Here is a 12414-nt window from a genome sequence, read left to right on the forward strand (position 1 = left end):
CCCTTTCTCGAAGCCCATCGTCTTATGCCGCTTTGTTCAAGACCAAGGGTATTGATGTTGCATCTTCTAGCAAATGGTAAATATGTTTATCTTATTGTGCCTTACCAATTACTAATTGCCAATATGGGTTAGCAGAAATATTCAATCTTCCTAAGGAAAAATTTCACCCATGAGTTAGTATTTTCCCTTTTATAGGGATGGAATTTTACATAAAAATCTTTCAGTTTTAGAACTAAGTGGAGAATAATTTTTAATATAATTTGATAAATTTTTCACAATAATTTAAATTATATTAGAATATACTTGCCCAGTTTAATTCTAAGTTAAATTAGTTATAAAAAAAAAGGTAAACCCATTTTGAATGGGATCAAATTTTGAGAAAATCAGTTTTTTTAATCAAAAGGGAAGGTAAAAAAAGGAAATGCCCAGTTTAAGATTTAAGAATATATTAAACACATTTGCTGTTAGGTATGATCAAGTGATCATACGAGATTTTAAGGTTGTATCAAAGTTGATTAAGAAATTGAATATACATTTCTATTTTTTATGAATATATAATAATAAAGAATATGATGGTTGATGAATTGATGAAACTTATAGGGATGAAAATTGATGAAACTTAATTACAATATTTGAAAACCTAGGTCAACCCCAACCAAGATATATATATATATATATACACCATGTTCCAAACTTTCCATTTTTAATCTTCTGTAGCCAAAATCTTTGAGAGACCATGGCCATGAAGATAGACTCTATTTCAAGTATCACACCACTGGTGTTTAAAACTGAAAATTGTTCGTCAGTGGAGGTTAATGTATCGAGGGTTTCCAACGTCCATTGAGATGGTCTTCATGGACGAACACAGAGACATAAAAAGCCTAATGTATTTCAATGATTGATATTGCATCACCAAAATTGAATGTGTATTGATTGCACAATTTGTAGACGAATACATTGATTTCGTCTCTACTGGTTGTGCATTTGGTGCGGTTGTTTTGATCCAGCTTGGCAGAGTCAACTGTCAAGACTGGTCCAGGTATCTGTGTCGAGTTCAATTATTCATTGTCAAATTAGTGTTTTAAAAAAAACTTTTTAGTTATTTTTTAATTTTAAAAAATTAATGTGTTGATAACCTATGTAGGTACTACAAACAGATACATGGCTGCTGGGTTTGGGACAACCAGGATTATTTATCGATCAACATTTTGATAAAGCTTTAATGGTTAAGTAGAGCTCGCAGTTGTTCTCTTCACGTGAATATAATGAACATCAAATTCTTAATAAATTCCAGCAACTTAATTTTTTTAGATGTATTGAAATTTTAAAAACTTTGTTTCTGTTGTACAATATGATTAATTTTCCGTACCAAACAATTCCATGTCTTTGCTCTTTAAGTTTGGGTATTAATCTAATTTACTTGGTCAAAAGGAATTGATCGATCATGAATAATTTTGAGCACCCTTATCTTAATTTCTAGCTTTGTTTCAGCCATGTGAGACGGCCACACCCACATGGGTACATGTTTTTTTTGGACAGTCACATGGGTTCATGTTATATTCTAATCTCTTGATTTATCTTGCGGTCATATTCTGGGTGAAAAAGTGGTAAATTTATTAATTTTTGTTTACGTTCCCACTTTATCCTCTTTTCCCATAAATTAAAGGCACAAAAATAAACCTAACTACATCAATTTAAAAAGATTCTTTAAACATAAATTAAAAGATTTTATCCCTTTTATTCATTCTTAGTTGCAATCACAAGAACTTATATCTAAAAAAAATCTTGCCCAACGTGAACTTACATAAAACTGAACTTATATCTAAAAAAGCGATTATGTTAAATAGGAAAATAAATCAAATCCAACATGATCATACTCCATTTATAAGAGATTTACATCAAGGAAAAAAAAAAGTTTAATTATATAAAACTAAAATATCTAAAAAAGTGATTATGTTAAATATGAAAATAAATCAAATCCAACGTGATCGTGCTCCATTTCTAACATATTTACGTCAAGGAAAAAAAAGATATTTAATGGGTAAATATTTTATATCTTCTTTTATTTTAACCTTTAAATTTCCCTTATAAAACTAAAGATAAGAATTTTTTTTATTGATTTAGCAAAACAAAACAAAAAACTATTCGGTTAATTTTTTTTTCATGAAGAATGTGAAACGAGTTCCTATTGATCTCAATCAGGCTTAAAAGAAAAGTCTTTTTGTCTACTTTACTCATCATTTCAGACTCTTCTATTTCATTTGTTGTTTATATATTTTTAATAGTCAAAGTATTAATTGATGTATCAAATACAATAGACATATTCCCCATGCAACGCACGGATAAAAAACACTAGTACAATTAATGTAAAGGTTAAATTACACTCCCTCGATCACCTTTGTTGTGTTTGTTCAAATTATATTATTTCTCATCTCCCCTTCTATTCTAGACTTGAATTTGACAAAAAAATAGCTACACAAGTCTCAGCCTTCTTTGAATTTTCCCCAATTGAAAGGCCTAGCTAGGCACATGAAAGGTAGTGATCCCATAATTTCAAAGCATCTTAAAATGGTGGTAATGCACCACAAATTATCAATTAATTGTAGGCTCGCCAATAAACTAGAGGCGTCATCAACTTAATGTAACAAAGCCACTTCAACGAATTAAGATCTCCTCAATTGTAATTTTTTTTTACCATATCAAATCTTATCACTTCAACAGTTTCATCTTCTACCTAACTATAATCTTTGAAATTTATCTTTTAAAACCCCAAACTTATTTTCCAAGAAAAAATCATCAAACTTTTACTAGATTTATATGTCTTTAACATTTTCGAATCATTTATATATTGGGTCAGCTACTTGGCAAGGCTTGATCCAACTTAACTAGAGATTTTGGATCAATGATACATGTGGTCTAGAAAACAAATCATATTATCTCAAAATTATTTTTATCTAAAAAATAAGAGTAAAAGTAAGGTTAAATATGTTTTTAGTCCCTATGAAATGGGTTGAACTGTAATTGATCCTAGCAAAACAATTTTATAGTTTTTAATCCCGAGCATTTATGCCGTGCATTTTGTGGCAGTTTAAACCGCCACTAATGTATTTGGTGGCGGTTAAAATCGCAAATAAAATTACCACAAAATAAACACTAAAAATATCTATTGATAAAGTCATCTAGTAAAAGTAGAAATGAAAGCGGAAATTGGTGGTGAACAAATCATCTAGATCATTTTGATAAAGTCAATTTTGTCCAAAATTTTGTCATGCACACAAAATAAAAGAAATATATAGCTAGATAGAAGATTCTACAAGAATAATTTGGAATGGTGGCTCACGATAAATTTGGAGGGAAAGTGTGCACTTGTCATCCTTATAATATGAATCTCTCACTGTCCCTTTCTCTCTCTCTTGAAAAGGATAACGTCATTTCTATGTGGTCTATAACTGATCGTACCATTCTTTGGTTGGGAGCTGATCTTCTGCACATCAGGATTGTTGAGCAATTCCAATTTGAATAGGGGGAACATATAGCTCTGGATGGATAACCATAATAAAAGGGATATTTCAATGGTGGGCTCAGTGGTTGTTATTCTATCTAGCTGTCTTACAAAAATTTAAGACACCCACGCATGAGTCTTTAACTAGGGACAAGTTAGAATGTGTTTTGTTTAACCTTAAAATAATTTTAATTTAGCTTAATTGCACTTTTGACTTGTTTTGACTTGTTAGCTAGATCGATCACCATCGGGGATTAAAAGATCAATTAATTTTTTAATTTCTTATATGGGTCAACTTTTTAATCTAAACTTGATTATAGGACAAAGGAAATTGAGTAATTAATATATATGTATGAGAATTGAATTGACTTAAAATTATGAAATAAAATTGACCTATCAAATATAATAGATGTATTCCCCGTGCAACGCGCGGGTAAAAAACACTAGTATTTTATAAAAAAAAATGATTGGTGAACATAAGAATGGTGCTAGACACCTAGCACTTCCAATTTATGGCGATTTGTCACAAATTTTATAGTGTTGCAATTAATTAGTATATATTTAGAATTTTTTCAAATTCAATTTCACACATCATGAATTTTTAATATATTACTTATTTAGTTAATGACGATTAATTTTACTTGATATACTAAATTTTGCCCCACTTATTCTTATTTTCTAGTTTTGTAACTCTTCACAAGGGAAAACTCATGTCATGTAGTCCTCCGGTTATTAGTGGTGATCGAGTACTCTTTCCATTCATATATATATTATGACATAAATTTATTTGTTTTTCTATTATTTAGGGCGGTGCTTTGGATCTTTTCATTAGGGTTTTTTCTGTTATTAAAGTGAGTTGCGTTTGTTTTTTTTTTGTTGGGGCTTTATGTTGCTCCATTGAGGGGTGTAATTTTCAAGTCTTGTTATTTCTTTGGATTGTTGTGTTTTAAATTGTTGGGATGCCTTGTGTCTTGGGTGGTTTTTGTTGGTGTGCCAGGATTATCTATCTAATGACAATGATTATTTCTCACTAATATATTATCTATTTTTGAATAATTTTTTTCCTTTCGAAAAAAATTAATTATCCAATTTTTTATTTTTTAAATCATTAATAAATATTATTTTACCTTGATTTGATTTACCAAATGTTGACAGCAAATTTTCTCTTTGTGCCGAGTTTTGAACACCCCTTCCTCCAAGCAAATTTTGACAACTCATGTAGTACTCAAAATTCAATACATCCCTCTTAAAAAGTGGTATAATATTATTTTTTCAATTTAGAAAAAGAAATAGGAATTACTTACCATACATGAGATGTCATGCCAATAATGTTATTTACACACCTCTCATTTGAGGTGGAAGAGGTGGAATGAGGGGAGAGATAGAGAAAAGAAAAAGTAAGAGATAGAAAGTATGAGATGTGATAGATGATAAGATGAGAGAGATAGAAACAAAAAGATGTGAAAATGAAGTGTTTAAAAAATAGGTGTGTATATATATTACCCGATTTCATGCTATAAGATAACAGAGTAGGTACTACAAAATCTTCCTTCTCCACAACCAAAATTATTTTATCGCAGCACTTCCAACATTCCCCCATCACTGCATTATCCACTTCAATGGAACCAGATACAAGTTATCACAGCAATGTCAATTGCAGTGGTGACTGTGATATCATTACCTGGTTTGAAGATGTGTCCATGAACGCCAGTTCCGTTCAGACTCAGATACTATGCAGTATTCTGAAGCAGAACTATGGGGTGGAATATCTGAAGAAATGGTTGGGGAACTACAATATCTCAGAGATGGATGCAAGTGCATTGGAATCCCTTTTCACTAGTGTGGTTCCCCTTGCCTCACTTGTGGATTTTGAGCCATATATCCAAAAAATTGCAGATGGAGAAACAGGTCCTATACTCACTCAACAACCCATGACCACTCTTTCCTTAAGGTACTATACTTTACCTTATTTCATGATTTTATTACTTTTAGTTCTTCCTTCCTCCTCTTTTGTGCATAAAAGGCATTCCTTGCAGCTTCAATTTTTCTTTCATTTTATGGCTATGTTCCCATTGATATTAATCAGGAATCAGGATATAGAATATTATATTGAGTCCATATATAGCTTTCTCCTTTTTATTCCGATAGAAAAAATGTGTGGTGATGATGGTTGTGTGCAGTTCTGGAACCACAGAGGGAAGGCAAAAGTTTGTGCCCTTTACAAGCCATAGTGCACAAACTACCCTTCAAACTTTCACTTTAGCAGCAGCCTATAGATCAAGGTGTGCCTCTCAACTCTCATTCTATTATTGGTACTCCTTAATTTCTGTGATGAATCTTAATGATAACTTAGCTTTTGGATATACATCATTTCTACCACAAAACACATAGATCAACTAACATGATGTTGTTCTAGTTTAAGCAGATGTTTTGGTTTCGAGTTCCTATGAATACAACTGAGTTAAATACACGATATTGTTCTATAGCTTAGGCATATGTCTTGGGTATGAGTTCATGTGAATGCAGCTAGTTAAATATTTGATTTCTTTTTTGAAGTTGTTTCATTCTTCTTCTCACTGTTTAACTTACAGGGTTTATCCCACAAGGGAAGGAGGTAGGATTCTTGAATTCATATACAGCAGCAACCAGTTCAAAACAAAAGGAGGCTTATCAGTAGGAACAGCCACAACACACTACTATGCAAGTCAAGAATTCAAAATCAAACAAGAAAAAACAAAGTCATTCACTTGCAGTCCTTATGAGATCATTTCAGCAGGGGACTATAAACAATCCACATACTGCCACCTCCTTCTTGGCCTCTTCTTCTCTGATCAAGTGGAGTTTATTTCTTCAGCTTTCGTCTACGGCATTGTGCAAGCCTTTCGCAGTTTCGAAGAGCATTGGAGGGAATTGTGCAGTGACATTAGACATGGTACTCTAAGTCCACGAATCAAACTACCACAAATGAGAGATTCTGTTTTGGGAATCATCACTTTATCAAATCCCTCATTGGCTTCAAAACTAGAAGCCTCTTGCCAGGAGCTAGAACTGGTAAATTGGTTTGGTTTGGTTCCGAAGCTTTGGCCAAATGCTAAGTACATATATTCCATAATGACAGGTTCTATGCAACCATACTTGAAGAAGCTTAGGCATTATGCAAATGGGTTGCCATTAGTAAGTGCTGATTATGGCTCAACTGAGAGCTGGATAGGAGTTAATGTGGATCCTGGTTTGGCTCCAGAGAGTGTTACATTTGCTGTTGTGCCCACTTTCTCTTACTTTGAGTTCATACCACTTTACAGACAGAAACAAGATCATTCAAGTGCTTCAGTTGGGGATGATTTCATGGAAGACAGACCAATCCCACTATCCAAGGTTAAGGTTGGACAAGAGTATGAAATAGTGCTCACAACTTTCACTGGTAAACACTCATTCTTCTTCTCTTCAATAGATGCTCATTTACATCTAACACTTATTTCTCCTGTACTATGATTTTCGCTAATGTTTCATGATTTGCGAGGAAACCTCACACCTACAGTTTATGACATTTTTTACTCTAATAAACTCTACAATTTTTTGCGGTAAAAAACGACACAAACTATTGGTTTTTTTTTATAGGTAAATGTTAGTTGTTACAAATGTTAGTAAATTAGTCCCTCCTCCGGATTCAAATCCGGGACTCTTCACCCTCACCCCACCCAACCCTTATAACACAAACTATTGGTGTTAATGCCGTACACGACTCACCTCTCTATAATTTTTATTTAGACACTTCTCACATTCAAATTCAACTTTAATACATTCGCATTCAATTTTTCTTCAATCCCAATTTCACCTCATTTGTTCGCAATTCGCATAGATGTCGTTTTCCCTTTTTAAAATTAGCATTCTTTGTTTTATTAAAATTAATTTTTTTTTGTTGAGGTGTTTTTGTTCTTATTAGAAGCACGAAGAAAGAATTAACAAGGTAATATAATATAATTTGAATCCTCTTTAATTATACATGGTAGCACATCACAGAGACAGTTGGTTTTATACTATACTGAGACATTAGATGCATGAATGAAATACATTCTGCCAATGGGGGGGCCTTTATTTTCTTCGGATATTCTTATCAGTGTTGGCCACAATTTGGCATTGTGTGACCATAACCCACGGGTTGGTTCATACACATGTCGTATTGTAGCTGTCCTTTGTTATTTCAGAACTAATGTTATGTACATTTCATGACAAGGATTCACCATGACTTTTGATAGTGTGGTCATTTTCAAAATTCCATTTTCCAAAATGTAATTCTTTGGGTTATATAGTGCATTTGTTAGATTATACATACTAATGTTTTCCATAACCACATTGATTTAAATCGGTTGAGGGCATCAGTTCAAAATTTAATAGTCGGATTGTAGGTAAACCAATAGTAGTTAAATAATATTTTTTAAATATACATATGAAATTATATATAATAAAATATTACACACAATATATAGTTTTTTAACTTTCAATTGAGATGAAAATTAGAATTTTAACCTTCAATATATAGATTTATATAACATTCAATTTAAGGAATATGGTGCATCATGGATTCATGGTAAAATGATCATTCATGCATGAAATTATACATAGTCCAAAAAAAAGTGTAAAATGGCCACAACTGATTCAGACTAATTTTTTAATGGTTTTAATTTTTGACTGGTTTACCGGCTTCAGCAAGATCAGTTTTCGTGTGCTGGTTGAACATATAAAACACTTCATCTTTCATCTTCTTAATTTGTTATTGTTAATATGTATATGAAAAATGATTTATAAACATTTGCAATTTGCATAATAAAAATCTAATAGGCACCCCATAGTGAGAAAGAAACAAAAAGAAATTGATATGATATATAATAATGAAAAGAAATAGAGTAAAAAGATAGATGTTTGTTGCATGTAAACTCTATCTGTATGTCTAAATATATATAAAGTTGTGCTGGTTGAAAATACAAAGTCGCAATATCTGAGATGGCACACATGGCAGTTTTATTTTATCAGAACTTGTGAAAAAGAGTAAAACATAATTGTGGCAGTTCTTTCGAACACACAAGTTGTGCCGGTTAAAAACTGCTCCATGACCTCTATGTCCCCCCGGATGTCATTGTTCTCACAGAGAGTCAGAGAATCATTTTTCTAATACTCTATCCATTCATTTTTAACAGTACATTTTGAAGAAATTTTTTTTTCTATTTAACTGTCCACTTAGCATTTTAAGAGAACATTAAATGATGTTTTTATCACAAATGTCATTGTCAGTACAATAAATGAGAAAAGATAACACATACTTTAAAAGGTAAAATAGAAAAATAATCCTCACTTTTTCTAAAAATCAACAAAATTAATCACATCCTTAATATGTGTGCCTCCACTCAAAGTGGACAGTTAAATAGGAACGAAGAAAGTATATACAAAGTATCTAATAAAAATTTGTTTACTTTCAGGACTATACAGGTGCAGATTAGGAGATGTGGTGGAAGTGGCTGGTTTCCACAACGGTACACCAAAATTGAACTTCATATGCAGAAGAAAACTGATTCTAACAATAAACATAGACAAGAACACAGAGAAGGACCTTCAGATGGTGGTGGAGAAAGGGTCACATGTGCTGAACCAGGAATCCCAAGCAGAGGTAGTTGATTTCACAAGCTATGCCGACGTGTCGAACCCGCCGGGTTGCTATGTTATTTTCTGGGAGATGAAAGGAGAAACAGAGGAGAAGGTGCTTGAAGCGTGTTGCAGGGAAATGGATGCAGCTTTTGTTGACCATGGCTATGTTGTGTCGAGAAAAACATGTTCAATAGGGCCATTGGAGCTTCGCATTGTTGAGAGTGGAACTTTCAAGAAGATATTGGATTGTTATGTGGCGAGTGGTGCAGGGTTGGGACAGTTCAAGACACCTAGGTGCACCAACAACCCTGTCCTCCTCAACATTCTTAATGCATGCACCATTAAAACATTCCGGAGTACAGCTTATGGTTCAAACCGACCATGATATAATGCATCATTGCTTTTGTTCCCTTTTTTCTTCCAAATGTATCATGAGGACAGGTTTTGTTCTTGTGAACAAGAGTGAAGTGATTGCCGGAGGCAATGAGCTAGCTAGGACACCTTTTAAATAAGCAATTCCTTCCTTCGGGCTGTTATATGGTTTTCTTAGTTTAGATTTTCTTTAAGGATGTTGGTGGATTAGTTTTGAATTTTTGGAGAAAAAGGTAAACTGATCTTAAGCTAAATTTAGCTTCAAATTCGTAGTAGGAAAATTAGGACTACTTCCGGGTGATTTTCAGTTTTGAAAAATAAAACTAGTTTTCAATATTAGCTTGGGTTTTCATATTTAAAAAGTTGTTGTCAAATTTGTAAATTCATAAAAGTTACTATCATTATAAGACATTTACTACTAATATTACCTCAATGCGTGTAGTAATAGAGGTGACGACGGACATGGTAGAGCAAGTTAATAGTGGTGGTAGAGGAGTGTGTTAGGTGGTTGTTGTCTAGGATGCCGAGCATAATTAGTGGTAGTGTGGTGGATATTACCTAGCTAGTGGTAGTGGTGGAGATGATATTACATGATGATGACGACGGTGGTGGAGGTTGATATTACTTGATGCGACAATAATAATTGGGGTGGAGGTGATGGTGGCAGATAAGATTTTAGGTGGCAATGATATGGAGGGTATTGCGTGGCGGTGGTGTGGGGGTGGTGAAGTGGAGGATGTTAGGTGGTAATACCTATGATGGAGAGTGCAAGCACTGACGACAATGGGGGTGTCAAGTAGTAAGGAGTGGTGTAGGATATAAGATAGAGGTGGTAGTGAATGATGGAGCGATAGATGGTGAAAGTGGTGGTGGTGGTGGACAATATTGGGTAACGGCAGTAGGTGTGCACACAAAGCGACGAAAGTGATGGATGTTGTTGGGTGGAAGTGACATTAGTGGGCGAATAGATGTGTTACATGAAAATGATGATGGAAAATATATTTAATGTTATTAAAACTAAAAACTATAGTCACTCATTTTTTTCGGCTTTAAAAGCTAGGCTAAAATTATTTTAAAGCTATGCAAAAAATATTCAACTTTACTTTTGCCGAACATATTTTGTGTATAAAAATATTCAACGTCAGAAATGGAAGAATGTGATTGATTGATTGTGTAAATTTTTTTTTACGCTGTCACTATATATAAATTAATCTAAAAAATAAACTTATTTACCAAAAAAAAAAGTCACCTTAAGTTTTTTTAGTTCAATGTGTACTGCCGGAAAATTGGGGTTTAGTTCAATTTTAGTGCTAGAGGAAAATTGCCTCTAGTGACCTTGCCATGTGTTCTGCTGCAGTGCTAACAGGTAAATTTTAATTAATATTTTTATTACACGTGTATAATTAATAAATAAAATTTATTTATTAAAATTTAAAAACTCTCATTAGAAACAAAACAAAAAATAATAATTAAACCTCTTCATCATAAGCAATGATTCATGTACCACTGAGTTTTAAGACAACTACAATTCGAGGCGGTTACTAGTCGCCGCTAGTGACAGCTGCAAATTGCAGAATTTGCTAAAAAAATTAAACTCTGCAGTTTGTGGCGGTCAGAAACCCTTAAATCTTAAAAAAAAGTGATATGGCGAATCATTTTAAAAGAAAACAACTTTTCAAGTGAAAAAATTATAGAATGTTAAAATTTTTTAATTCCGTAATTGGACTCGCTAGAAAGTTCACATGAAAATTGGCAGAAAACGTTTATAGGAAATTAAGTTCGCAAGAACCCAAGTATCCCACTTGGCTCCGGTCTATCGAGCTCGACCCTATCTTTGTTTGACTCATGATATTGTGGCCTGTATCATTTATAGTGGTTTCTACTTTCTAGTTTGCCTTGTATTTTTGTGGGTCACAATTATTATTGAATTCCAAGTTGATCGATCACAAGATTAATGTAACCGTGAGAGTGAGACTAACAACGGCACCCACTACAGTTTTATTAATATGCAATTCAATCCAAAGAGCAAATTAAATAGAGACCACTGAAAGCGTGGAATATATATTATGGTTTTCTTAGCTATGTGGCCATATCGTAGATGTAATGCATGGGGCGTGTGGTTGCAATCAGATTGCACTCAGGCATTGCATTATGATTTATGAATAATGCAGTGTTACAAATATCAGACAAAGTGGTCTAGCTTGTGGAACAGGGCGATATGCAACAGTGACCACTTAAATGGGAAGATCCTAATTAATGGAAAAAACATTGGTTGACTTTCAATTTCACCTATGGAAATTGAGTGCAAGAAAACAAAAATATGTGAGGTATTGATGAATGAAACTAATTGTGTCACACACTCACACTCCCAATCTCATAGCTTAATAGCTACCATTCATGGCTGGCTTTGGTTATCCGCTGTAAGAGTCAGGATAAGGGTAATGTTGGGTTGCACGACATGTGCTATGTACGACCCAACACTACCCATGATTTCCGTCCTCTAATCTGTGTTTTAATATAAAAAATATTCAAAATGTTGGAAATAATTGAAACATAAACTGGTTGTGCAGGGTAGTGCTGAAATCAGTCGTGGATATAGCAGTGCTGTCCGGAAAAATATGGTTGAAATGTGCGTGCATCTGCTAGGTGATAGCAAGTAGGTTGGGCCAAGCAAAGGAGCGGAACCAGTTACTAACAGAAGGCCCAAACGGAAAACTAAAAGACCCAATGGGCTGAAGAACTTTGTTTAGATGGATCAAGAATTATTTTGGGCTTTTAAAGTTTGCTATTGCTGTTGACCAAAAAGATTTGCTATTGCTATATTTGATGTTTTATTTCCTTTTATATAATGATCACCATTCTTCTTATTGAACCAATAATCTTTCTTTAAGTTCCCTCTC

At 33.4% G+C, this 12414-nt stretch overlaps 1 protein-coding gene across 1 annotated transcript; it reads left to right on the forward strand.

Moving 5' to 3' along the window:
- The first annotated feature begins 5031 nt into the window (after nucleotides 1-5031).
- On the forward strand, nucleotides 5032-9864 carry LOC130746765 (indole-3-acetic acid-amido synthetase GH3.10-like). Its single transcript, XM_057599487.1, has 4 exons — nucleotides 5032-5453; nucleotides 5683-5784; nucleotides 6094-6923; nucleotides 8977-9864. The coding sequence occupies exons 1-4, from the start codon at nucleotides 5122-5124 to the stop codon at nucleotides 9525-9527; spliced, it is 1815 nt and encodes a 604-aa protein (XP_057455470.1). The 5' UTR covers nucleotides 5032-5121; the 3' UTR covers nucleotides 9528-9864.
- Nucleotides 9865-12414: the final 2550 nt, after the last annotated feature.

Source organism: Lotus japonicus, chromosome 3 (assembly GCF_012489685.1).
Source record: "Lotus japonicus ecotype B-129 chromosome 3, LjGifu_v1.2".
Lineage (NCBI taxonomy): Eukaryota > Viridiplantae > Streptophyta > Magnoliopsida > Fabales > Fabaceae > Lotus > Lotus japonicus.